This window comes from Mycotypha africana (genome assembly GCF_025528875.1).
Source record: "Mycotypha africana strain NRRL 2978 chromosome Unknown BDF20scaffold_9, whole genome shotgun sequence".
NCBI classification, from domain to species: Eukaryota; Fungi; Mucoromycota; class Mucoromycetes; order Mucorales; family Mycotyphaceae; genus Mycotypha; species Mycotypha africana.
The window spans coordinates 1,027,969-1,054,187 of NW_026515733.1; the positions used below are offsets into that span (position 1 = coordinate 1,027,969).

Genomic DNA, 26,219 nt, shown 5'->3' on the forward strand with positions numbered 1-26,219 from the left:
TTTTGTGAGGTCGTTGTCATTCCCTTTCACAATAATTTTGTTTTAGCTAGCAAACATGACCGACGCTATCCAAATTGATGTTACAAAGTTAACACCTTTATCTCACGAAGTCATCTCCAAACAAGCTACCATCAATATTGGTAAGAATGTTTCATTTGTGTCGTTTCCAAGAAATGAGCTTATGACAAAAAAAAATTTTTTTTGATTAGGTACTATTGGTCACGTAGCGCACGGTAAATCTACCGTCGTCAAGGCCATTTCAGGCGTTCAAGTAAGTTTAAATATACTCAAGTGATGGAATGCGACTCAATAGACGATAATAACGTAACGTTTTTATATTACGTTGTCCTTCCCGTGGATTGAAATGCTAGACTGTTCGTTTCAAGAACGAAATGGAAAGAAACATTACCATCAAGTTGGGTTATGCTAACGCCAAGATCTTTAAATGTGACAACGAAGAATGTCCTAGACCTGGCTGTTATAAATCTTATGGCTCGGCTAAGGAAGACAATCCTCCTTGCGAACGTCCTGGTTGTGGTGGTACCATGCAGCTCGTTCGTCATATCAGTTTCGTTGGTAAGTTGAATTGGGTTTTATTTTTTCAAGCCTGAAAATTATGCCTTAATTGAATGGTTATTGATATTGTATTCTATTCATCATAGATTGCCCTGGTCACGATATTCTTGTAAAGATTTTTATTGGATTTGAAAAGAGGTTTTGGCGGCAATTCAGCAGAGTAGGTTTTGTTAACAGTACCTTTTTCTTTATGTGTTTGTTATATTAGATGACTACTATGTTGTCAGGTGCAGCTGTCATGGACGCAGCGCTTTTATTGATTGCAGGCAACGAATCTTGTCCACAACCTCAAACCTCTGAACATCTTGCAGCTATTGAAATCATGAAACTTCAACACGTCATCATTCTTCAAAATAAGGTCGATCTTGTAAAGAAAGAAGCAGCTAAAGAACAGCATGAGGATATTCTTGCATTCGTTAAGGGTACCGTTGCTGACGGTGCTCCTATTGTTCCAATTTCAGCACAACTCAAGTACAATATTGACGCCGTCAATGAATATATCACTAAAAAGATTCCTGTTCCAGTCCGTGATTTCAGTGCTGTTCCTAGATTAATTGTTATTCGTTCTTTCGATATCAATAAGCCTGGTGCTGATATTGAGAACCTACAAGGTGGTGTTGCTGGTGGTTCTATTTTGAAGGGTGTGCTTAAGATCGGTGACGAAATTGAAGTACGTCCTGGTGTCATTATTAAGGATCAAGAGGGTAGAATTCGTGCTCGTCCCATCTTATCTAAAATCTTGACATTGGCTGCCGAAACAAATAAATTACAATTTGCTGTTCCTGGTGGGCTGATTGGTGTTGGTACTCAAATGGATCCCACTTTATGTCGTGGCGATCGTTTAGTTGGTCAAGTGTTAGGCTATCCTGGTACTTTGCCCTCTATTTACACAGAACTTGAAATTTCTTATTTCTTATTACGTCGCTTATTGGGTGTTAAGACTGATGACAAAAAGCAAGCCAAGGTTGCGAAATTAACTAAAGGTGAACTACTCTTAGTAAATATTGGTTCCGTCTCTACTGGTGGTCGTGTTGTCGGTGTCAAGGCTGATCTTGCCAAGATTGTTTTGACTGGTCCCACTTGTACCGAAGTTGGTGATAAGGTTGCCATTTCAAGAAAGATCGAAAGACATTGGCGGTAAGTTACAAATTACAAAAGAATAAAGAGAACGATGTAAAAAGAAAATGTACCCCTTTATTGACTAACATCTTTCTTCGTTTAACTATAGTCTTATTGGTTGGGGTAAGATTAAGCGTGGTACTGTTCTGGAAGCAGAAGCAAATTAAATTAGTAGTAGATAGTTACAAATATACAGCACTTAATTTTTTGTTGATAAAGTTAAAAACAGCAATAAAACACATACAATGTAATTTTACACTTGTCATAGAAAGGAGAATTATGTATTGTCTTATTGTAAAGAAGTTGTGTGTGTCAATTTAACAAATAACTAAATATTTTCATAGTGTTGGCATTAGGGCTTTTCCATTTTTTCTTGTTACACCCGTTTACTGTTTTAAAAAATTAATATTCTTATTCTGTAAATATGCTCAGTCAACCTACTTGCAACGATTCCTCTTTTTATGAAAAGCAATAGTACTAGTGTTGAATTACTCATCTAAACATAGAAAATCAAATAGAGTGATAGCGTAATCACTAGGAATAATGATATAGTGTATGTGCGGACCATAATATAAAAGTAGCTCCCATCTCATTAATCCGATCCGCAAAGCAATTTATCCGGACTAAAATCACGTGATTAATACGTTATAATTTGAATTTTAATTTTTAAAAAAGATTGAAAATCCGACAGATGGACGCTTGTTTGGCGAGACCGTTGTTGAACCACTTAGCTGGGAATTCAAAGAACTCATTAGTCCAAAGAGCATTTTAGTCGTGGTTTTAAAATCTATAAAAAAGTGATATGATGAATTGCAATGGATACACGTCTTACACTTTATTGTGATGGAGAATTATCAATGCAGCCTTCCTTCTGAAAGCTTTTTTCTTTCCATTTTGCCTGGAAATGTTCTAGTATAACAAATTTGTCGAATCGTAAGGAATAGTAATTATAATTGCCAATCAATTTTATTAATAGATTCCATTGTTGTCCTACGTGCTACAGATAAGTTTGTACACATTTCGTTGCGTGTCTTTTTATGTACAAACAACATTCTAATCTATGGTATTCTTCCTGTTTATAACCAAAAGAGTGCTTTTTGCGTAAATCTTAAGAATTATATTCATTCAAATCAAGCGAGAAGAAGCAAAAAGCACTGCAATTTACGACATTATAGACTGGAATGGATAAGAGCTGTTGAAAATCTTGTTATGGTCTAAGATGACCGCAGTTTTTTTTATTCTTGTCTAAATGCTATTGATAGCTTCTGTTATAGTTCTCGGATGAGCGTACAATTTTTTCACTTTTAGTCCTTAACAGAGTTGATTTTCTGTTTAACGAATGGATCTTGCTCCCTCCTGATAGAGAGGGCTGTGTTTGATTAAAATAAACGCCATCCTTGTAGTTCTGTCGGTAAAATTCCCGATCTTTTGAAAGATGAATAGAAAGGGACTTAATAATTGTGGACGAACATGGTACCTGAATCTATTCCTTTTGATAAGGCTTTTACCTTTTTGTTCAAAGTCAGGTGAGGCTACTGGTCTACGTTTAGTATATTTTTCGATTTTCCACATTTCTACATTCGCTTTGACTCTGTCTATGAGGCCCATATTTTTATTTTTGCTATAGCCCCAGAAAAAATGTACAGAGTTTAAGTCAATTGCCTTCAATCTCTGGTTCGTTTCTATTTACTCTTCTTACTTCGGAGGAAAGGAGAGGTGGTTAAATAGATGTTACGTATTTATTATACAGAAATGGGAGAAAAGATGTATGAAGTGAAAGGTAAATTATCTGATGAAGTATTTGCTGGTGATGCTGACATTATTTTTATTACTTGGTCAGTTATCGTGTCACCAGAATTTTCTTTCTTGGAAAGCGGGTATTGTTGCTCAGATGCTTCATTCCTCCATACTATCGTCAGTTTGCTGTTGGTGTTTCCCTTTTTCTGACCTACTCATTAAGAACCTACCAAGGTATGCTAGCGGGTCCTCAGGACTGAAATGGGTTGGAGAAGTTAGAGAAGTATAACAGATTTTTGATTATTGCTACTTACCGCTCTTGAACCAATAACTTCATTCCTTCTAACAAGATAGGCGTAACGGTTAAATCGAGATAGGCTCGTGGACCCATCGATTCTTTAGAATAGTTTGGTTTTGTGGGAGAAGGCTCTATTGTACTTTTGAAATCAGGAGACTTTGCTCGGGTTAACCTTCTATTAAAATTGCATTGAGCGTCTTTCAATTTTGTCTACCTCTTGATTGGTGCCAGACTGTGAAGCACTTTTCATAACAGAAGTTGATACTTCCGGCAATGGAATAGTCGTGCCTGGGTAAGTATTGACTGAAGAGGCGGCAGTTTCCGCAGGTGGTGATTGTGGTGGTAAGGCTGTTGTGACAGGAGTTGTACTCATCGATGAAGGCGTTGATGTGTTCGGCGTGTTGTCATTGCTACTAGTAAGGTTTGATAAAATTAGTTTCAATTTAAGTGATCGTGTGCACGATTACTTGCTTACTTCGAATGATCGTTCATTTTGAGCTACTCAGTTAATTATAAGAAATGTACAGTTAAAGACGAAAAGGCAAATGTTCGAACGAATAATTAATTCTTACCAGTCACTCATATTAATAAATCAGGGACAGAAAATGCTAATTGGCTTGACTATGAATTCCTTTTATCTAATATACAAAGTGTACGAGTTTATATCTGATAATAAATGCTAATAAGCTACTTAGTACTTGAATACATAATATGCTTAATGTTGTATTTTGCTCAGACATAGGGCCTACATATGCCAACACGAGGTTCACTAGAGTAAGATTATTGCATTCAAGGATGCGGCCGTTTTTGTCATATTGGAAAACTTTCAGAAGGCCGATCGCATGCAGAAACTTTATCATTATGTTTCCCAAGAAGCGAGTTGGCTTCTTATCATTAAGGCGAACGGTTGAGCATTGCAGAAGACCGGTTGTAGGGTCGAATCGGGGCATACGATGACGTGGACATTCAACAAATCGGAATAGTTGAGGACAAGAATAAATAAAGTTAAATATTTGCGGGAGGAAGAAGAGCATCAGTGTCTTTGAGAAATGACCCAGTATACCCACAACTGCAAACGTCATGCCCGCAAAGTAACAGAATGTATCGCCTACGAAAACACGGGCAGGATACCAATTGTGGTAGAGTAGGGCGAGAGTTACACCGACAAATGGTATTAGAAAATAAAGGCTGAATAAATGCGCTTCTAGGCTTGCACCATCTGGATTATTGAAGATATAAAGCATATCATTCATAATAACTGATATTGCAATTACCAGCGATTGTCCTGCTTCCACACCATTGATACCAGCCAGAATGTTAATGCTATGTGTGCAGAATATTATAACCATAGCCATGTAGATGTAATAGAGTATACCTAAGCGAAAGAATAATTCAGGAAGAATGCCATAATCAACATTATGATGTTCGCTGTAATGATGCATTACGGTGGTGTTTTTTACCTAGGTCAACCAACTCTCCCAAGTAGGGCCTCAATTGTAAAGGCAAAACAACATGTGTAGCGCCCATATTTGTATAATAGAAGATCAGCAATGGTATACCTGCAATTGCAGGTAACCATACTTTGTATCTCCATCTGACATCTAAAACATCATCTGCAAAACCTAGTAAGACCATTGACTGAATAGCTAGAATAGCGGCGAGTATTTCGCCAAGCTATTGGAATATAATATACACGTCAAAAATATCGTGTTCACAGCAGATCAAGATATTTGAATAATTGCATAATTCCTGTTATTCTTACCTTATTATAGGGAAACGTTGCAAAATCAGATTGCTCTTCATGCACTAGCTTTGCGCCTTCAAACCAATTTATGAAAGGAAAGGGTATGAAAGAAAATAGAACTATAAGGTATATGATAGCAATTGGCAATCCCATAGTCTCGGGCCTGTCAAAATACCAATTCCAGATAGAATGAAAAGTTTGATTGGTATTAAAGTAATATGATTTGCCACTTTGCCACTTTGTTATAGTTACAGTAGTGGTTTGTCCGCTTTCAGCATATCTCGACCGGATAAGTTAACCCTCACGAAAGTTTCTCTTAGCTTGGGTAAAATTTTGTAAGAAAAGATTCCTGCTACGATCGACATGAGGATGGAAACAGCCAATGTTGTATGCTCATCTTTCATGCATAACGCGTATGTCAGTCCAAGACAAGTTAAGGCAATGACACTCATTCCCATGTTCAATGTAAGTCTAATGTCAGATATACATAAAGAGGAATGAGAACACAGATAAAAGGGCATTTAAACCAAATAAAATATTGATAATCATTGGTTGTTGAAGCTCAGTCTCAGCTAAACAAATAATACAGAAGACGTCCAGCCAAATCAATTTACATGCTGTGCTTGACTTAAGTACGTTGACTGATGGATTACACATCCATCGTTGACTTTGTATTATCAAGCAAAGATGACTTAACCTGAATATTATAATCAATGGCTATTGATGATAGAAAATTTATGTTCTTGGCATATTTTTCTGACTTTTTAAATTTTGTTCGACTTTACAAAATCCGATTTGCTTGTCATATAAACATGCTATGCTATCAATACTACTTTTCCGTGATTTCATTCAAGAAATGTACGTTTGAACCATTAGAACCGCTCTTTAATTAGTCATCATGCAGAAATACAATAAATGTTGTTAGGTATATGCGAGCAATTCTTATTAAGAAGGTTGCTTGCATTGATTTTCAGATCAGATCTGCTGAAATGATAATGTCAGGTTCGTCACGCTTTCAATATTATACACAGAGTTTGCACGTTTTGCTGTTAAATCTTTTGACACCTTAATCTCGAAATTTCTGACTTTATAGGCTAGATGGAACATTCGTACCTAATGTTTGTACCACACTGGTTGCCTTCTCTATGAGAAATCAGCTAGAACCTGCACTAATCAAAGGCTCCATCCATACTTTTCAAGATTCCTTTTAAACACAATACTCCCTTTAGACATACAATGAAGATGAACAAGAAACAAAGAGTTAATGCTGGTTCAGGTTCATTCTCGAGTCTATCTGAATAATATTAATTAACGAGAGATATAAATATATTTTTAGTCAGAGCGAAAGCGGCTATAATTTAAAGGTGTATGATGGATGTCTAATGTGTGCTAACTTCCATTAACATTTCAACGAGCATGACTCTTGCCTTTATGTACACATATCAAGTAAACAACAGCAAAGCATACCGGCCATACTATATCGAATTTGCAAAATTTTAAGGATTAGTCTTAAGCTCTTAAATTGATAACGCTAACGTCATACCAAGCAGAACAGCAATCAGTATCGTCTTTATGTTGAGGTTGCTGCTGCACAACTATAGTTTGTGGAGGAGGCCTGGTTCGTTAAATAAGGATATTTTAGAAACAGTTATCGAATTGGCTCGGTAATTGACATATAAAATTGTAACAGTAATTTACTGTGGTTGATAGTAACCATTGCCTTGTTGAGGAGGTGCATAATATCCCTGTTGCTGAGGAGGTGCATAATAACCTTGTTGTTGAGGTGGGGGAGGATAATAGCCTTGATTATTCTGAGGCGTGTAAGACATCTTGGTACTTATAAAGTATTGGAAGCAGAAAGAAAAAAGAAATGAAAATTTTAATTCAATTGTTCACTCTTGAAAACTAGCTGAGCTGTGAAAATTTTCGACTGTAGTCGGAAATCCAACCCTTTTTCCTTTTTTTTTTTTATTGTTCCTGATGGCGTCGGGCAGGTCTGCTTAATATTCAATGGTAACTTCTACCTTCTCGTAGTCCATAAAGCATACCATATCCTCGGTAATCATGATGAATATTGATATTATTGGAAATTAAATGCTGTTCATCATTGTTTTACATTAAGCGAGAAGTCAACTTCATCCATATATGCTGGTTCCTGAATTTTAGACTGATAAAAACTGTACCTGAACTGGGGCCCTCTAGAGACAGTTGTAACATTGTGAGTGCAACTTTAACTCATAAGTAACAGACGGAGTAGGTAAAGGCACTGCATTATAGTGTTTCTGTATTTGATAATACAAATATTAGCAGCCACAAATAAAACATCGGGTTAGTACAAACCTATGGATGATCAGCAAAGCGTTTTTATTGTCAATAGAAGTGTTATAAAAAAAAAAATAAGCTTTCTGATATCTAGCGAATTGAGCAAACTTTCACTAAAGTATTATGTATAATGCCTCTGAGCGCCATTTACAATTTGTTCCACCCCGTAAAAGCGGGTTTACCATGCCGAAATGAGCAGTTTTGTTTTTTGAATAACACTTTCTCACCCTAAAAGTGGTAGTGGGACCGTCTATAAAGATATCATTGGCATAGTGTTCTGAGGGTGAGTTAATGGAAATAATACTACTTCAAATCATGCTTCCAAGTCGAATCCAGTCCGTTTAAATGCTTCGCTCGCGATGAAACCTTCGCTAGACCTCCCACTCTTACTATAAACATCGTGGACACGAGCACGCCATTGGACTACATAATGTATTAAATGGCAATAATAAGAAAAACGAACGGATTGCAAAAAAGATCAGAAAACTGAGAAATGCTGCTTCTTTATTTCACAATGATTATTAATGTACCAAGAATTGACAGCAAGTTTCTGTGTTCTATCGTTGGATGCTTGAACTAATCTGTAACGTGGACATTTCAAAGGCTTTTTTAAAATCACAGTACAAGGGTACTTAACAAAGATTATATCCGAGGCACATATAAGTTAGAGGAAAGAGGGAGAGAATAAAATAATAAACCTCCTCACAGAGTTTATCTTGCCTATAAAATTCCTCTTCCGTATTCTATGGCTCGCTCCATCTAACTTTACAGCGAACCATATGATATAAAGCCTTACAATATTACCAACACGTTGACAGACAGCAATGTGTTACTATTCTATAAGAAGAAAATGTTTGAAACCCTTTTATGATTTACTAAATTGCATAAAATGGCAATTACTCTGAACCCGCGTTCATCTTCCAACTAGCTTTTGCAGTACCTTAACTTCAAAACTCAAATGATATTCAGACAAGCTTTCCGTGCTCGTTTTACTTGTTCCCTTTTTGGATTTCTAAATTTGAAAATTTGAGATATCAGCCCTTCGAGACTAACCTAGTGTCATTGAGTACCATCGTTATGAGACACAGCTCGTTCTGATGATATGTCGCCAAACTTACGTCTACCAACAGTAAATCTAACCTAACCGCAAAAGATAAAATGTAGCTGTGATAAACATAACATACTAAAAATTGAAGCAATTGTACATTTATTCTGCTTTTCTTACTGGTATATTAATAGTTAAGGAAAGCTGTTGCTGCAGCAACAAGCCAACAGTTTTTTCGATACTAGGACCAGGATTAAACAACACCGAAATTAGCCTGGCAGTACTTTATAATGACAAATTACAATATTGCCCATGAGTGATCATGTTATTTATGCAGAACCGCATTGTGGGTTGATGAAAACAAAAAACCCTCTGTTGGTCTTGATGCCGGTTCCCTGTACAGACACAGAGTGCGGAGACTTGGAATAGCAAAAGATACATATCTGACTAGTAGTGTGTTTAGCAATAATGCAAACGGTTGTAAAACTACTGTGTTTCTTGGTTCTCCAAAGTCCGGCGTATTGACTATATGATTTGACGGAGGAGCCAGTACCATAGCCTCGGCCACCTATAACATTATTCGATTTGAAGGGATGTAGACGAACATAATCCTTTTCGTTGCTATTATTTCCTGAAGCAACGTTGATTCAATAATTCATGACTTTTTTTGCGTTCACCATTCGGTGCTAGTAGTAAATGTCTTGATGTCGCATGTGGTTATTCTGTAAGCTAACCATCAAAATGCTATTATGTGTAAGTAGAGTCTCTGCTTCCCTAATTGGTCCAACGATTTTCTTTTCCTTTTTGATTTCAATCATTTCGCGCTGAAATTAAGGCCGTAGTTCAAATGTAAATCGAGCGATCGTATCTGTCAAAGTTACCAAGCGGTTACTCGGTAATTTATTGTTATGGACATTCGCTATTATTTTATTTTCTCTGCTACTGCATACTTGATCTAGATGCGCTGCTGCACTTAGCAGAACATTAATAGTATTTTTAAGCGTTTTCTTGAACAGTTTACTTCCTGCAAGTTATGAAATAAATAAAAACTACGCTAACTCTAATATTATGTTGTTAATCAAGTGTTGTATTTAGCTGACAGCATCGTCTGTAGCATAATGAGATTGTGCAAGAGTTGTAAGAGACCACACTATTTCTTTACTACCGATATAATACATGTGAAGTAGGGAACGAATATGAAATAAACGGTAATCCTTAACGAGACTAGCTTCCTCAAATAAGGCTGCCTAAGTTGTCATCCAGGACAACCCGTTTAGTTATTCCCTATTAGTTTACTGTAAAACATTGTGTATTATGAACATATAGTATATGTTAATTTGACGCAAGGTACAACAAATTATGAATACTGTGCCCTGTCTTTAGTGTAAAAAAATGATTACAAAATTATAGGCTTTAATTATCCTTTACAGTAACTGCTCACTCATCTCAAGAAGCTCGCATGGATCATCTTAATTAAATATAGTTCCTGCAAGCAGTGCTGCATGATAGTCAGTGCGGCAAGATAGGTTAGTTGCATGATCTCAAAATCAAGCATGTATGATTGTAAAATGCATCCGTTCCCAATGAATGGCGGAGACAAGATTAAGGAGAATCCTCCTCTTACACGGTTGAAGAGACATATGTCTTCATTAAGTGGAATAACGCAGCTGTCAGTTTCTAGGTTCAAGTTAAAACCAAAGAGATGGAATAGGTACTTCAGAAATTTGATTTGATAAAGTTTTATCTAATTTGATCCTGTTAAAGCTTTTTGTAATTATTCATGTGCTATTTCATTAAGCTATAAGTTGTCAAATACCACCCTATAGTTACCAATGAATCTCTGCTAAAAGCTGTCGACTTTACGATCGTACCTTGAGATGGCTACCTGATGAGCTTTTCAAGCCATTAATAAGCACTCAAACGATAAGTTTTTCTGATTTCCTGCTATTTGGTGCGCACATATGCATTGATACTTACGAATGCCCTATACAGAAACCGATATTTTGTTTTTCCTTCTAAACAATTTAAGCACCAAATGTAAGAAGAACGGCCGTACAGCAATCAGTTCCTAACGATCAACGTTCTTAGCATGGACAGTCCGCTGGCAAGCCATCTGCCGCATTCAGCTTGAACACAATTGCATACGCCACGGCAGAATGCCTCCCGAAGACCCTCCATAATGTACCTTTGGTAAGTTGGCTAATTAAAGGCTGACCTGCATGGTTGATAGGGTTTCTTTTTCTTTTCCCCTCTTCATCTTGTTACTTTTTCTCCTTTCAAAAAGGTTCTTCGCACATAAACATTTCTTTGATTTAACCAGGGCATTACAATGTCAAAAGCAATTATGGGTTTAAAATAGAAAATAAAACTTAAAGATCAGTCCTCGTTCATTAAGTCTTTTATAGTTACACATAGTTCATGAAGAGTAGTACACGCTGTTTACGATTTCATGAACTACAAAAGTTTTCGGCAGGGCTAGAAATAAGATGATGAATCTCACTGTGAGATAACAATAAGTTGTAGGTCTTCTTTAGCTTCCCAGGTCAAAATGTTCTGCATTTCTTCAGGTTGTCCTTTAAAGAGTGGTTACACGCTGAGTATTAAATGTGATCCTCGCCTGCCTTCAGAATGAATTGACTTAAAGCAGAAATGGTAATGCTATGTAGCACAATTCATTTAAAGAAGAACAGGCCAGAAGCCATCTTTTTTCAATATTTGACCCACCTCCCTCTTTTTTTTTTTTCTTATTCTAATAATTTCAGCTTTTCCACTACTATCAATGACTGATTTACAAAGTGTGAGACCGAAGCATTCTAGATCAACTTCTATAACCACTATTACAAAAACAACTTCTCACCAGCGAAAGCCATCTTTTCATCAACAACCGCCATCACCACATCAAAATCAATTCCCTGAGCTGAAACGTCATAATAGTAGACAACCATCATTTACAATTAGTAACAACAGTAGTAATAACACAAGGCACTATATAAGCGGATTGTTCAAGTTCTATCAGTTTCTCTTTCAAAGATCAAAAACCTTCTTGAATCCTTCAGGACCATTATTACCCCAAGCAAAACATGTTTCCACCACTGCTACTTCTACTACCGCTTTTGGAGGGCCAGCTAAATCGACTTTCTCTACCAAACTCTTCAATTCTCGACTTCTCCGTTTTGTTGCCTTATTCTATGTCATATTTTCGTTGATACTATCGCTAAATCATACTTGGCATTATTTTATGTCTTCAAAGTCTCGGCGAAATTCGCCTCTACAAAGTGATATGGCATATGAAGAAACGTCCAAAAATGATTGGATACCACAAAGACCCTATCGTCCAGGTAGACCATAAAAAGACAATGAAATCATAAATGAAAATAATAGTCACTCAATGAAATCAGAACTGAACATAATCACTTTCGTTTTGTGTAATAGATGATCCTTATTCCTTTTTAAATGATATAACGCATGGATTGAAAATGCACAAAATGTTTAGCAAGAGCTACTATGAGGCCGCTAAGGACATCATCCCATTCTGGCAAAAGGCTAGCAATGTACCAGAGAATGACGAGGTAACAGCCATTACTACATTTACACCGGATTCATGGAGGGAATTTACCCGACTTCTTCGTTATTGGGAAGGTGAGGATGCAACAAATAAAATAAGCCAAGAAAAGAATGCGGAAAGCTGCTCTTCAAACATATTATTGGATGAAACCATTAACTGAAGATTATTCCCGCATTCTGTTTTCTGCATAGGCCCTGTATCAGCTATTGTTCATGTCAACGTGGAAAAAACTAGTGAAATACTATTGGAGCAAATACAGTCTGAATATGCAGCGGGAAAATCTGAACTTTTTAAAAATGTCGATCTTCACCTCGTGAGAGTACCAGGAACAAGGCTTAATGTTTTATTTTCACGCAATGCTCAACGGAACTTGGCAAGAATATTTGCCAAAACAGACTATGTTATGGACTTACCTCCCGGCGCCATTCCAGCAACTGACTTGAGACGTACACTCGAGTCCAATAAAGAGAGCATCGACAAACTTTTACAGGCTGGTGATATGTTGGCGTTACCTACCTTCCGCTTTAAAAGTTCGGAAGCCACCCGTCTTGATGTACCTAACGATAAATCACAGTTAATATTTAAGATGAGTGAGGATAAAATGGTATTGGACGATAAACATTGGAGAGAGAATGAAGGACCAACAGATCTCGAAAGGTGGATGGATGCTGAGACTATCTATGCCGTTGAAAAATATGAATTCCATTACGAACCTATTGTCATTCAGTCGAAAACCGTCCAACCATGGTGTTCTGAGAGATTTATAGATAATAGAGCAGCTTGTATTCTTTCGAGTTATTTGGATGGGAATGAGATTTGGATTATGCCAGACGATTTTGTAGTACAAATGCCTCAATATAGTCAAAACGAAGCATCGGATTTTGATGTAAGTTGCTTAGATATGCTCATATGAATTCATACATTTGCAATTTAGATCTCTTATTGATTTTGGGTTGTTTTTTTCTTTAGCGTGTTGTGGAGAACCGAATGTATGCGAAGTTTTATTGGGAGCAATGTGTGCATCGTGCCAGACAGTTATATAGTTTGGGCCTTTGGAATACATCAAAATCACAACATATTCGCGATCAATGCTCACGAGTCATTCAAAATTGGGGGAAAGGTATCATAGGAAAGCCAGAATAGACAATTTGAAATCCATCATACCTTGTAAAAAAAAAAAAAAAAATGTAAATTGTGTATACTTTAGTTACATGTAAAAATAAACTTGCTGCCTAGGCAGTCAAAGAAGTATCATATGCATCCAAGCTTTTGCCAGTATTGCTACTTCTCTTGCTTTATAACCTAGAATGCTTTTATCCGTATTTCAGCTAATAACGGTGTACTTAACAAATTGACATGTTGATAAAGCTGCTTTTAACGAAAGGTCAATGCTTGTCGGTGTATCTGCTACTTTTATGAAGGTAAGTGTCTAGAATTTTCGGATACTGAAAACAATGGCGAATTAGACTTATCCAAGCTTTTTCACTGGCTGAAAAGACAGTAATAAACGTTCCGACCGAAGCGTACCGTTTAGAGTAAGATGGTCTTCTGATCAGTTTGTTTTGATGCGTGTCAGAGTACAGCTTTAGAAAACCAATAGAATAGCTCCTATTGTTCTAGAAGATAGGAACGAACAATTGAAGACTGAGGAATGTTGTACTGCTTTACCGGTCACTCGAATTGATTCCTAAAGCGGCAAGTTCAGTTGCGAGCCTACTTTTGAACCAAAGTATACTTTTCGTATATAGACTTAGATAGCTTGAGAAAAAACGAGCTTATGAAAAATGATCTGTTGAAAGCTGATCGGTCGCAAAATACCGGGTTTGCAATGATAGGCTTTATACCACAGATTTACTGATTACCGGTCGGTACCGATAATTTTGATATGGTATCAACATGAAGGGGATAATAGGAAAAATAATTCCCAAGTTATCTTATTATACACAATTATTCATTGTTACTGATGATATGCCATTGACGATCCAATGTGACAACCCTTTATTGTCACTGTCTAAATGCTTCTTAACCGCAGCAGCATGCTGACTCATTTTCTATGGCATTTTGCTCATTGAAAACGTGCCACTGCGGCTGTGGCTTATCATATTGATTTTTCCCAGCTGAGCGAATTCGATAAAAAGTGAAATGTCTGAAAAAACTCCACTCCTTTTTTTTTTACAATTAAAAATGTCAGCAGCTACTGATACCAAGCCTAACGTCGAAAAGAAGGCTAAAGCACCCAAGGCCTCCAAAGGCAAAAATGAAAGCAGCCCTTACCCTCTTGAGGTAAATTGATTGTTATAAGTTGTCATATCTTTATGAACTATTATTGACGCAACAGCAACACTCATCGTCGTTTTCTCACAACGCCTACTATCTGTATGACTCATTTTGACATTTTTCACATTGTTGCAACATCAGTTGGATCCTGCACCTGAGTATCTTCAACACCGTATTGAAGTTTTCGATAGATTAAAGGCTGCTGCTGATGCGGAAGTCGCTAGTAAGTTATTCACGTTAGTAATAGAAAGCTCTTCCAACGATTTGTGAATTCACCACTGCATCTATTGCTTTTCTTTTTCTGCCTGACGTGTAGAGAAACCACGTGAACCCATCACTATCACCTTGCCTGACGGTTCTAAGAAAGAAGGCACTTCTTGGGAAACCACTCCTTTAAGCATTGCCATCGAAATCTCAAAGGGTCTTGCTGACCGTGCCATCATCTCTAAGGTCAACGGCGTTCTTTGGGATTTAACCCGTCCTCTTGAAGAATCCTGTTCTTTGGAAATTCTTGACTTTGAAAATGATGAAGCCAAGTTAGTTTTCTGGCATTCTTCTGCCCATATGTTGGGTGAAGCCTGTGAACGTCATTATGGTTGTAACCTTTGTATTGGTCCTCCATTGAAGGAAGGTGGTTTCTATTATGAAATGGGGGTCAAAGATCGGTAAGCTTACAAGGAAAATCAGTTTTCGATATTGTGAGATATTTACCCTCCCTTTTATACAATACAAAATAGTGTTGTTTCTCAACAAGACTATCCTAACCTTGAAAAAATTGTCAGCTCTGTTGCCAAGGAAAAGCAACCTTTCGAACGTCTTGTTCTTTCAAAGGAAGACCTTTTGGAAATGTTCAAGCACAACCCATATAAGGTCCATATCATTAAGGATAAGATCCCCGACGGTACTTCCACCACCGTTTACAGATGTGGTCCCTTGATTGATTTGTGTAGAGGCCCTCACGTTCCTCACACCGGCCGAGTTAAAGCTTTCACTGTCACCAAGGTAAAACTGAACAACACTGAAACTTCAAAAAGTGTGATTAGAGATCGGATTTGTTGATATCCTTAAAAAAATATATTTTTTTTGATGATATAGAACTCTGCATCTTATTTCTTGGGTGATGCTAAGAATGACTCTCTGCAACGTATATATGGTATTTCCTTCCCTGATAAGAAGCTTATGACTGATTACAAGAAGTTTATCGAAGAAGCTGCCAAGAGAGACCATCGTAAGATTGGTAAGGAACAAGAACTCTTCTTCTTCCATGAATTGTCACCCGGTTCCTGCTTCATGCTTCCTCACGGTGCTCGTGTTTATAATTCTTTGATGAATTTGATTAAGGTACGGATCGGTTTTAAATGGATATATGTTTTAGCTACAAAAAGAAATGGTTTACTGAAATCTGTTCACTTTATGCAATTCGAAATTACAACAGGAAGAATACCAGGTTCGTGGTTTCACTGAAGTTATCACACCTAATATGTTCAACTTGAAACTCTGGAAGCAATCTGGCCATGCTGACAAATATAAGGAAAATATGTTCTGCTTCGAAGTTGACAAGGAAGAATTTGCTTTGAAGCCAATGAACTGTCCTGGTCACTGTTTGATGTTTGGACACAAGGAAAGAAGTTATCGTGAGCTTCCTATTCGATTTGCTGATTTCGGTGTTCTTCACCGTAACGAATTTTCTGGTGCTCTTTCTGGTTTGACTCGTGTTCGTCGTTTCCAACAGGATGATGGCCACATTTTCTGTCGCGCTGATCAGGCAAGTGATGAATTAAGGGGATCTAAAGAAATGCAGAAAAGAAAAAAAAAATTGACCTTTCCTAACTTGGACTTAACATGCTAAAAAAAATAGATCGAACAAGAAATGGCCAACTGTTTCGAGTTCATGGATCACATCTATGGTATTTTCGGTTTTGAATTCCACTTAAAACTTTCGACTCGTCCTGACAATTATATCGGTGAACTTAGTGTTTGGGACCATGCTGAGAAGGTAAGGGGTATTACAATTAATCACCATCTTGAGGGAAGTATGATATAATACTGATGTTATGATAATAACAGGTATTGGCAGATGCTTTAGATACTTTCAGTAAGAAGAAGGGTACTACTTGGGATATCGATCCTGGAGATGGTGCATTCTATGGTCCTAAGATTGATATCACTATCTCTGACGCTTTGCGCAGAAAGTTTCAATGCGCCACTATCCAACTTGATTTCCAATTGCCCGAACGTTTCAAATTAGAATACCGTACTGATAATACTGAAAATGTCATGGCACGTCCTGTCATCATTCACCGTGCCATTCTTGGTTCTGTTGAACGTATGATGGGTATCGTCATCGAACACTTTGCTGGCAAATTCCCCTTCTGGTTGTCACCTCGTCAAGTTCTCGTTGTTCCTGTTGCCGCTGCTTTCTTTGATTATGCTCAAGAGATCGTCGACAAATTGACCGCTCTCAATATGTTCGCTGATGCCGATCTTAGCGACAACACACTCAATAAGAAGATCAGAAATGGTGAACTTGCACAATATAACTTTATTTTCGTCGTTGGTGAAGTTGAAAAGAGCACTCGCTCTGTCAATGTTCGTAACAGAGACGATGTGGGCACCAAGGCTAAGGGACAAACTATTCCTTTGGATGACGTTATTAAGAGTCTTCAAAATTTGAAAGGTAGCAAAAGCTCAGAAAATAAGCTTTAGCTCAGTTAACAAAGTATTAAATTAAAATGGGTATTTTCTTTTTTGTTCCATGACGGAAATTTCTTTTTCTATAAAAAATGAAGAAAGACTAAAAAATGGTTCCTGTACCTTTATTTGTTGATCGCGCTTCGAAAAAGTTTCTTTTTTAACTTTGTGTTTCTCTAAAGAACAAAAAGAAGTGACCATGTTTTTTTTAAGTATAAATGGAACCAGACTTCTGGATATCTTCCTCCTTTCTTCTTTTTAAGTCTACTGTTTCTTCTAGAAGTGCAAAGAAGACAGTTATAGAGCTGCTCATCAATAAAAGAACATTCTTTCAGAGATTTCCAACTTGGAAAAAGAGAAGGAAACAGATTATAACTGACTTTATTCCACAAATCGATAGATGTCAACTATTGTTCCTCCGCCTCTTGGATTAGGACGCCCATCGCAAAATAATAAAAAGTATAAACTAGGTACAGAGCACAATGCCACGACGTATTTGGGACTTATTAGTGCAGAAATTTCTAGCAATGTCACCCATTTGCACTGATTTTCTTCCTTTCATTGATTCCTTTTCTATCTAAATGTAGTGGTAGTACAAAATCCAGTCAGAGCACGATGCTGTGGTTTTGGCGAAAAAGACAGAAGACCGATAGATCCTCCACCTATATTGCAATTGTTCATAGAAAATCCAGATGGCACATTACAAAACGCAAAGTAAGACAGCTATCACATTTTGATCAAGGATGGCGAAAATCATTTTTCCTTTTTATTTTTTTTAATTTTTTTATTTTTTTAATCTTTAATTTAAATTAATTCCTAAACTTATATCAGTAATGACAATAGTAATATCTCATTATTCGTTGTTCAATGTGGCCTTTTTTCAGAAAATGGAAAAGAGAAGCGAGAGCTTGTCTATAACCCTTCTGCAAACTTTCCAATACCTTCTTCACAGAGCGGTAATCACAGAACTATACATGCAAGTGATGTGTGTGTATAACTCTTGAAGAAAGAAAAGGTTATGTACGATTGAATAGTAATACCTCTTCAATCATCGTTTTAGGCAGCCCTTCGACGAGCACTCAGAGCCCTTTTCCTACAGCAGGAGCCCTATTAACCTTTAGTGACCCTACACCTACCAGGTCGCTGATGGGCGCTCTTGTCTCAAATGCATACCAGCTCACAAATGAACAGAACGAAATGGGCATTTATTTCATCTTCCCAGATCTTTCCGTGAGAGTTGAAGGTCGTTTTCGTCTCAAATTTATATTTATTGACTTGTCTGCAGGGTAAGATGATCATACAACTGTCGCTTATAAAGGCATTCACTCATTCATTCATTCATTCATCCTTTTCTTGACGAGCTAATGTATCTTATCTTACTTTTCCAGAGACCCATTGACAATGAGCGCACAAGTTTCGAACTATGTGCTCTCTAATCCCTTCACAGTTTATTCTGCCAAAAATTTTCCAGGAATGACAGGTACGACTCTACACAATGTGTACAATAAGCACTTTAATGGTTTAGTGCAAAAATTCATCATTGTTTGATTCGGCGCTCTACTTTCTTTAGATTCCACTCCTTTATCACAATGTTTCGCACAGCAAGGTATAAAGATTTCGATCCGTAAAGGTCGAAGAATTCGCAGATTTGTAGGCTTATCAAGTAAGAAAGCAAAGAAGCTTGTCAAAAGGCCTTCTGCGTCATCAGGAATAGATAAGCGTCATATAGGCGAAGACCCAAGCTTCCAACGTTTAGAAGTTGACGACGTAGCAGAAGAAGAAGTATCAGCCTCGCCATTAATTGAAGATCCACAGCAAGAGCCGAAGAAGCAACAACAACAACAACAACAACAGTCAACAGAGAACAAAATGAGTAGCTCTTCGTCATTTTCGGGTCAAAGGCCGAAATCTAAAAGGATGGATATTTCATCCTTCCTATTACCATCACAGTGATGTAAGCCTAATAGAGTATCAATCTCTGTGTACATATAATCTACATTTTTGCTTCTAATAATCTGCTAGAAGAGCTGCAATACCCGTAACAACAAGGAGATACCGCATAGGCGACCCTATGTATTATTTACTTGCGGTATAAATATATTTCCGTATAATGCTTCATGAAGCAGATACTCTCTAATTACTATTTATTTTGATTGCCCCTTAAAGGGTTGGCCGTTTACATTGATGATTGTTTAAACGCTGACTGTTCTCATGTTGAAAAATGAATATGGTTATTGTATACAATCTGGCAATTCAGCTAATGATTGTCATAGGCTCGTATTTAAAGATATAGCCCAGATTCTTCGTCATCACTATGCATTACGGTGGCTTTTCCTTGCCATACATCTCCTTCTGAAGCGGACTAGTAAACTTGACCACGTTTATGCACAGGTGTAAGTGGTAGTAATTCAGAAAGGGATGGTTATGTAGTGTCAGAACAATATGAAGAAATAACCGTCTACTGTAATACCTATAATACTGTAAAAATAGATAATAAACAAAAGAGACGTGAGTAATAGAAACCTTTTTCACTTGAACATTGGATAGACCATAAGGTACCCTTGAAAGAGTGTAAAATCTTTTGCGCATGGCTGGTTTGCGGAAGTCTTTATATGCACTCAAGTTGTTGACCTTTATAGCGTAGTCATGGGTTCTTGCCAGCTATCAATTCCCCTAACTGGTCAAAAGTAGGTAGCTGGAAAAGAGTGGCTTCATTGCCTTTTAGAAAGGTCACGGTATTGAACGCAAGATAGACCCTAACATAAATGTCTTGGATAGAAGCTTAAATTCGTAGTTCTAAAGATAAAAAAAAAAAGAGCTAAACCATATGTTACAGTGTTTTAGCTTCAACTTTACACTTTATACAAATTTTATTGGACAATATAAATATTTAATTTAGATAATTTTAAATTATTTTAGGATGAAATGGTATAATATTCTTGGACGATTTATTGAGTAAATAATTGTAGACATTACTTTGAAGGTCAGGGACATTTTTCAATAGATAGTGGCATTACGTTAAAGTACTACGAGACGTACTGAGTATTATAGTGTGACACAGGTCTTATCAGCAATAGATATAGGGTTGTAGTTTACGAGATTTTATTTATGGATCATATGAATTGATCTACGCGTTAAACTAATCCCAGACACGTTCTTCCGCCACGTAGATAACGGTTGTTGTTGTCAATCGTAACAAAAAAATAGATGTTGTCAAACTCGAAGCATTTACAGATAAAAATATGTTTGACATCTTTCCTCTGATTTCCATCTTTTTCTTCTTCTTCTATACTTTCTTTCCTCATCCTGATAGCTATTACTTACCATGTACAAAGCCCAAATCTTGCAAAAAATTAAATCGGTGGCAGAAGCCCATAAGAATAAAGTCAAAGATGAGTCCTTCCGTAAGTAACACATGAGCGCGCTGCCACAAATAAGTTATAGTGGTAATCCTCAGATTATGTTTTGTATGACTAGTAAACATCGAGTGCAAGGATTGCAAAACACTCGGACATTTCAACAAGGCATACCATGAATGCAAGTTTTACAAAGCAGTTTCTGCAGCTGATGGTAAGTATCATGCTCTCACTGCAAGACAAGTTTATGTTTGCTTAGCGGAAATTTAGTTGGAAGTAGCGGTAAGAAACGTAAGCAATCAGCTACAATCAAGGAAGAAAAGAAGCAAGCAAAGAGAAAGAAGAAGCAAACAACTGGAGATATCAAGTGTATCAGTTGTGGCTTAAAAGGTCATTCTACTTCTCGTTCTCTCGAATGTCCCAATCACATTGCTTCAAAGGAAGAAGTTATTACCTCGACGCTTGGAGAAGGCTCCACTGTATTCACGAGAAAGCTCCCTCTTACGTCTGCTGTGAAGCCAGCGTTTCGCGAACAATTCCAAGAAAAAGTCATATCTTGCTGCTCTGACATAAGGACAATAGTATTCTCTAGTCAATTATTCGTTAACTCGTACCTCATTCATTATCAGGAGAATAAAAGGAATGCAAACAAAGGCGAAAAGAAAGACACTGATAAAAACAGCAACAAAGGCAGTAAAGAAGCCAACAAAGAAGCCAGCAAGAAAGACAGTAAAGAAGCCAACAAAGACAGGTCTATTCCTGATGTATTCTGCCAGCAATTCTGGTATTCAGTAGGTCAGCTAGTAACGGGCAAGCAAGTTACTCACAAAACGGCATTATCCGAGAACATAAAACAGTATTATACAGACTTCAAGGCAAAGTTCCCTACTATCGAAGTAAAACACAAGCTGACCGTGGGATATAGCCATTGCCTTACAGAGGCAGCAAAGGAATTGAGTGTCTCTTACACGAACTCCATTGTAGAGCGCTTCGAGCAGCGCTTAACAAAGTTCCTTACTTACAAATTGAGAACTATGCTCCCGGTAAGGCTGTAACCGAGTACCTTCTTAATGCTCTGCTGTTTTATTCATTTTATTTATCTTTATACACATTCTAGAATATCAAACGCACTGATGCACAAAGAATTGTACAGCTGTATTGTTACCAATCTGTCTGTCATGGTCATCCTCATTGGCCAGAAAACCTCGAGCTGGCGGCCGTTGACAAAAACCGAATTGAATTACTCTGCAAACAATTTGAGAAGTTCATTCCAGGAGAAGTAACCCTCGTTTCTCTTTCTGCTGCTCCTGCAAAGTTTGTTAATGCGTTATGGAACATACAGTTTACGTACGAGCAAGAACATATACAGCATAAACCGTACGATGTCCGTGTCCTACCACTTCCTCAGCGTTTCTTTCTCTTTCCTACTCCATCGCTGAAATGGCGTTTCATCGCGATAAGTATAAACGCTCTTACACCCTTCATGTTTCCCGGAAAAGTTGCCAAGGGTTATACAGCCCAACTCGAACAATTCTGTAAAGTCTTCGACTTCAAAAAGTTTGGCTTTAAGAGGTAAAACTATAGAAGAACTTCTTCAGCAAAATTATGCCTAATAGTAAACACACCCCTATTTTTGCTTCTGTCATAGTCTAACCGCTTTGAAGGAAAGTTCTGATGTAATGTTTCGAAACATGGTTAGGTCGGACGGCTTTACTGTAGACTTTTTGTTCAGCCGCAAAAAGAAAACAAAAGAAGACATGACCATTCATAATCACACCTTGACTTTGGAAGATTTTTCTTATGACGAAGTACAAGACAATTACAGACCCGCTTTCCTTGATCCAGGGCGAAGATCTGTCTTCACAGCGGCAATCGGTCTAGATCATAACAAACATCAAATACGCAGCTGCTCTACCAAGGAATATTATCATATGACCGGAAGTACCAGATACGCTGCAAAGCTGGAAAAGAAGAAAGCAGGCACAATTCAAATGATCGAAAGTGGCATACCAACCGCCAAAACTTCTATTATCGAACAACATGACCGTCATGTACAATATATATTGCAGCACTTGGAAGCCTTGTTCTCTTTTTACGGCGAGAGAACTGCTGAAGAACGATTTCGTTTATACCAGGGTCAGGAGCGTGCTGCCGACAACATGGTCAATTTGCTTATTAATGGAACCACAAAGTACAATAAGCAATTGAGGTTGAAGAAGAAGAAAGATCGCAGCAAGTGGCCAAAGAAGAATACCGACAGAATGGCCTTTTGTAAACGTAAAAAGAAGAAGAAGAAGAAGCAAAAGGTTCCAGAAGAGAAGGAAGAAGCAGATGCGAGAGAAGTAAGCGATGTTCTCGCTAAGAAAGAGAGGTAAGGTTTTTAAATGATAAGCAATTCATCCACTATTCGCAGAAATATTGATAGAACTCATGCTTTCTACAGTAATCCCCTGAAGAACAAGTGGAAGCCTGAACCCTTTAGTGTAGGCGACACTAAAAAGATCCCTTTGATTGTAGTTGGTAATGGCATGTTCGGGAAGAGTGCAGTGCCCATCAAAGGCCATAAGACTGGTGTCGTGGGAGTTCTTTGGCGTGCCTTGAAGCGAAGAGAGGCTGCTGGCGATTTGCTCGTATTAACCATTGATGAATACCTAACTTCTCGAATATGCAATAATTGTCGTTCCAACAATCTTGAAGCATTGAAGACAGTTCCCGGCCAAAGTATCCTTGCCTGCAAAACCTGTTCGATACTTTGGAACCGGGACGTCAACGCTGCTAAAAACATGTTGACAATTAGCGTTTCGATCTGGAAGTCAACGGGAAGACCTGCGGAGTTTTCTAGAAAACCAAAATCACCCGCAACAACCAATTAAACATCATCCTCTAATCGCCAGCACGAAGCTGGTTTGATTTTTACAGGTAAGCGTCTCAATTTTTGTGGAGTTTGATCCTGAAACTATAACTTAATGATCTCAAAAATTTACTTTTTTCGTCTAGTTATATTGCGGCTTCGTCTAAACCCAAAGCTAAAAAACTGTAATTGTAAAGACTGTGCAACTAGCAAGTAACATGTACTTGTTTACGAAAACGTGTTTTTATCAGGAAATTCAAACTTAAACAGGAAGTTTTTCACTGGCTTAAGTACAGCCAGTTGCTTCGCTTCCATTTTTAACATTATCATAAAACCACAAAAGAAATGCTAAATGTTACAACCGAGACTGGTACTGTGCAGTACATTATTTTTTGGCAGGAATAGCAAACTTTTTCGCTTATCCACCCATACATAGGAGTATATATGCCTTAATTTAGGTTTATCGATAAAAACAGAAAGAATAGTATGACTAATCCATTAACTATTGCATGAAGAGTTGATTGTACATTTTACTGTTGCTTCATATGATGTTTTAAAGGAAAAGCAGGAACCACATTCCTTCTAGAGCGTCAGAAGAAATTCAGTCAGAGCGAAGTTTATGCAAAAAAAAAAAAAAAAAAAAAAAAAAAGCTTCTGACTATTATTTTATTCGTTCCTCTCAACGACAATTTCGCAATGGTTTCCAGACACTAACAATGTTTCAGAAGAATTTTGGACGTTCATCTTTCGTTGACGCTGGTAGGACAAATAGGTTTCACCGCACACAAATTGAGCAAGGCAAACAGAAGTGCTATATCACTGTCTGCTGAAAGCCAAGTACAGAAACAGACGAAACTGTACAATGCATATAATACAATATTAACATTTAGAAACAATACCAAAGGGATTTTATTCATTCATGATCATCAAAGTAGGATTGACATGGGTTAATGATTTGGGTAAAATATGTATAGATAAAGTTTGTATATAAAGGAAATCAAAAAGCAGAAATACATAAAGGATTAAACTATGTATAAGTAAATTACAATACAAGAATTAAAAGGAAGTTGTTTAAGAAAAATAAAAAAAAAGATGTACGATCAATTTTAATAAACCTAGCTCTCTATTCGTTGAAACTTTTCTATGATGGTTGCCTCATATAAATATCATTTCCCTTTTTTCTAAAGTCTAGGCTTATCTTCCTTATCGATTCATATCGTCTTCTGTTGCTCAGCTTCAAGTTCACTCAAATAACGTTCAGCATCAAGAGCTGCCATACAACCGGAGCCGGCGGAGGTAATGGCTTGGCGGTAACGCTTATCTTGAACATCACCAGCAGCGAAAAGACCAGGAACAGAAGTTTCAGAGGATCCAGGAACTGTCTTAATGTAGCCAGTTTCATCTAATTCAACATGTCCCTTAACCAAATCAGTAGCAGGGATATGTCCGATGGCGTAGAAGAGACCGGAAGCTTCAATCTGACCGACTTCACCAGTAGCGTTATTCTTGGTGGCAACAGCTGTAAGAAGATTGCCGTCACCAATGGCTTCAGTAGGAGATGTATTAAAATGAACTTTAACCTTAGGGTGATTTAACAAACGGTTAGCCATAACTTTACTGGCACGAAGGACGTCACGACGAACAAGGACGTGAACAATAGAACCGTCTATTTAACAAAATTAATAATGCATATTAGTCACAAACTCTTTTATCCTACTTTGGCTCATTGACACATTCATAGCAACCAACTATGCATCACAACAACACATCCTTTATACGTCCAGTTGAAATATATTCTTTCCCTGCTTATTTCCTCCCTGATGTCCTGACCCCCAACCCCGCCACTGAGTTATTAAGCAAAGTAGAACTTACATTTAGTGAGATAAATAGCTTCCTCGGCAGCAGAGTCACCACCACCAATGACAACTAAAGGCTTGTTTCTGAAAATAGGCACAGCACCGTCACAGACAGCACAAGCAGAAATACCATTTTGCCAGTACTTGTCTTCACCAGGTAAGTACATACGCTTGGCAGAAGCACCAGTGGCGATGACAACGGCATCAGCAGTATCAGTGGGCTCCTCATTTCCTTCAGAACCTTCACGCCAAATCTTGAAAGGACGAGAAGAACAGTCGAGTTTACTGATGGTTTCGGTTTCGATGGTGGTACCGCAGTTTTCTGATTGTTCACGCATCTTGTCCATCAGTTCGCCACCAAGGATACCCTTGGGGAAACCAGGAAAATTTTCAACATCGGTGGTTGTGGTGAGTTGGCCTCCAGGAGCAAAACCGTTGGCCATCATACCCTCAAACATGATGGGGTTCAACTTGGCACGAGCAAGATAAATAGCGGCAGTGTGACCTGTACATTTTTTACAACAAAAATACAACCTTTATCAGCTACTATCCTACTCTCTTCCAAACATACATATCTGACAGAAACTTACCAGCTGGTCCAGAACCGATAACAGCAACTTGACGATGTTGAGGGGCCATATTGAAAATTGAAGTTGTGAAGTTTCTTCGAATTAAAGGAACACGCGAAGAAGAAAAGATTCGGAAAGAAGAGGAAAACATTTATAGAAAAAAATCAAATTATCGATGATTAAATAAGAGCAAAAGTGTTGGACAGGACTGTA

The 26,219-nt window shown here is 37.6% G+C and overlaps 9 protein-coding genes across 9 annotated transcripts; 6 read left to right on the plus strand and 3 right to left on the minus strand.

The window, feature by feature from the left end:
* Positions 1-22: 22 nt before the first annotated feature.
* Positions 23-1,970, plus strand: BDF20DRAFT_886767 (eukaryotic translation initiation factor 2 subunit 3). Its single transcript, XM_053082004.1, has 6 exons — positions 23-140; positions 210-271; positions 372-576; positions 663-685; positions 785-1,713; positions 1,805-1,970. Exons 1-6 carry the CDS (start codon positions 56-58, stop codon positions 1,860-1,862), a joined length of 1,362 nt encoding a protein of 453 aa, XP_052933608.1. The 5' UTR covers positions 23-55; the 3' UTR covers positions 1,863-1,970.
* A 2,398-nt stretch (positions 1,971-4,368) lies between these two features.
* Positions 4,369-5,878, minus strand: BDF20DRAFT_824748 (UDP-N-acetylglucosamine-dolichyl-phosphate N-acetylglucosaminephosphotransferase; the record flags this gene model as incomplete). The annotated part of the gene is made up of 4 exons (XM_053077920.1): positions 4,369-5,105; positions 5,191-5,404; positions 5,493-5,637; positions 5,727-5,878. The coding sequence occupies 4 exons, from the start codon at positions 5,876-5,878 to the stop codon at positions 4,369-4,371; spliced, it is 1,248 nt and encodes a 415-aa protein (XP_052933609.1).
* Positions 5,879-8,109: 2,231 nt separating this feature from the next.
* Positions 8,110-9,659, minus strand: BDF20DRAFT_838123 (uncharacterized protein; the record flags this gene model as incomplete). The annotated part of the gene is made up of 7 exons (XM_053079122.1): positions 8,110-8,219; positions 8,310-8,400; positions 8,601-8,633; positions 8,737-8,808; positions 8,915-8,979; positions 9,211-9,409; positions 9,576-9,659. The coding sequence occupies 7 exons, from the start codon at positions 9,657-9,659 to the stop codon at positions 8,110-8,112; spliced, it is 654 nt and encodes a 217-aa protein (XP_052933610.1).
* Positions 9,660-11,620: 1,961 nt separating this feature from the next.
* BDF20DRAFT_915600 (uncharacterized protein) lies at positions 11,621-13,549 on the plus strand (the record flags this gene model as incomplete). Its single annotated transcript, XM_053084338.1, has 4 exons — positions 11,621-12,179; positions 12,274-12,480; positions 12,598-13,292; positions 13,376-13,549. 4 exons carry the CDS (start codon positions 11,621-11,623, stop codon positions 13,547-13,549), a joined length of 1,635 nt encoding a protein of 544 aa, XP_052933611.1.
* A 1,041-nt stretch (positions 13,550-14,590) lies between these two features.
* On the plus strand, positions 14,591-17,389 carry BDF20DRAFT_907413 (uncharacterized protein; the record flags this gene model as incomplete). The annotated part of the gene is made up of 8 exons (XM_053083379.1): positions 14,591-14,689; positions 14,825-14,906; positions 15,000-15,348; positions 15,421-15,685; positions 15,779-16,024; positions 16,119-16,448; positions 16,542-16,679; positions 16,751-17,389. The coding sequence occupies 8 exons, from the start codon at positions 14,591-14,593 to the stop codon at positions 17,387-17,389; spliced, it is 2,148 nt and encodes a 715-aa protein (XP_052933612.1).
* A 385-nt stretch (positions 17,390-17,774) lies between these two features.
* BDF20DRAFT_803299 (velvet factor-domain-containing protein) lies at positions 17,775-19,045 on the plus strand (the record flags this gene model as incomplete). The annotated part of the gene is made up of 6 exons (XM_053076433.1): positions 17,775-17,844; positions 17,962-18,088; positions 18,206-18,330; positions 18,597-18,660; positions 18,763-18,854; positions 18,945-19,045. Coding segments are annotated over 6 exons (579 nt in total), but the record flags the coding sequence as incomplete, so codon positions are not given.
* A 1,635-nt stretch (positions 19,046-20,680) lies between these two features.
* On the plus strand, positions 20,681-22,306 carry BDF20DRAFT_886817 (uncharacterized protein; the record flags this gene model as incomplete). The annotated part of the gene is made up of 4 exons (XM_053082005.1): positions 20,681-20,861; positions 20,899-20,944; positions 21,001-21,626; positions 21,848-22,306. The coding sequence occupies exons 1-4, from the start codon at positions 20,790-20,792 to the stop codon at positions 22,304-22,306; spliced, it is 1,203 nt and encodes a 400-aa protein (XP_052933614.1). The 5' UTR covers positions 20,681-20,789.
* A 180-nt stretch (positions 22,307-22,486) lies between these two features.
* Positions 22,487-22,801, plus strand: BDF20DRAFT_886821 (uncharacterized protein; the record flags this gene model as incomplete). Its single annotated transcript, XM_053082006.1, has 1 exon — positions 22,487-22,801. A coding segment is annotated over one exon (288 nt), but the record flags the coding sequence as incomplete, so codon positions are not given.
* A 1,991-nt stretch (positions 22,802-24,792) lies between these two features.
* BDF20DRAFT_907414 (uncharacterized protein) lies at positions 24,793-26,076 on the minus strand (the record flags this gene model as incomplete). Its single annotated transcript, XM_053083380.1, has 3 exons — positions 24,793-25,247; positions 25,454-25,942; positions 26,028-26,076. 3 exons carry the CDS (start codon positions 26,074-26,076, stop codon positions 24,793-24,795), a joined length of 993 nt encoding a protein of 330 aa, XP_052933616.1.
* Between the last annotated feature and the right edge of the window lie 143 nt (positions 26,077-26,219).

What these genes read in the sequence shown, in the direction of transcription:
- BDF20DRAFT_886767 (XM_053082004.1), top strand. Translation starts at nt 56, where the DNA reads ATGACCGACGCTATCCAAATTGATGTTACAAAGTTAACACCTTTATCT. An exon ending in AGGCCATTTCAGGCGTTCAA is followed by an intron (nt 272 to 371) that starts GTAAGTTTAAAT and finishes TTGAAATGCTAG; the next exon opens with ACTGTTCGTTTCAAGAACGA. An exon ending in TCGTCATATCAGTTTCGTTG is followed by an intron (nt 577 to 662) that starts GTAAGTTGAATT and finishes TATTCATCATAG; the next exon opens with ATTGCCCTGGTCACGATATT.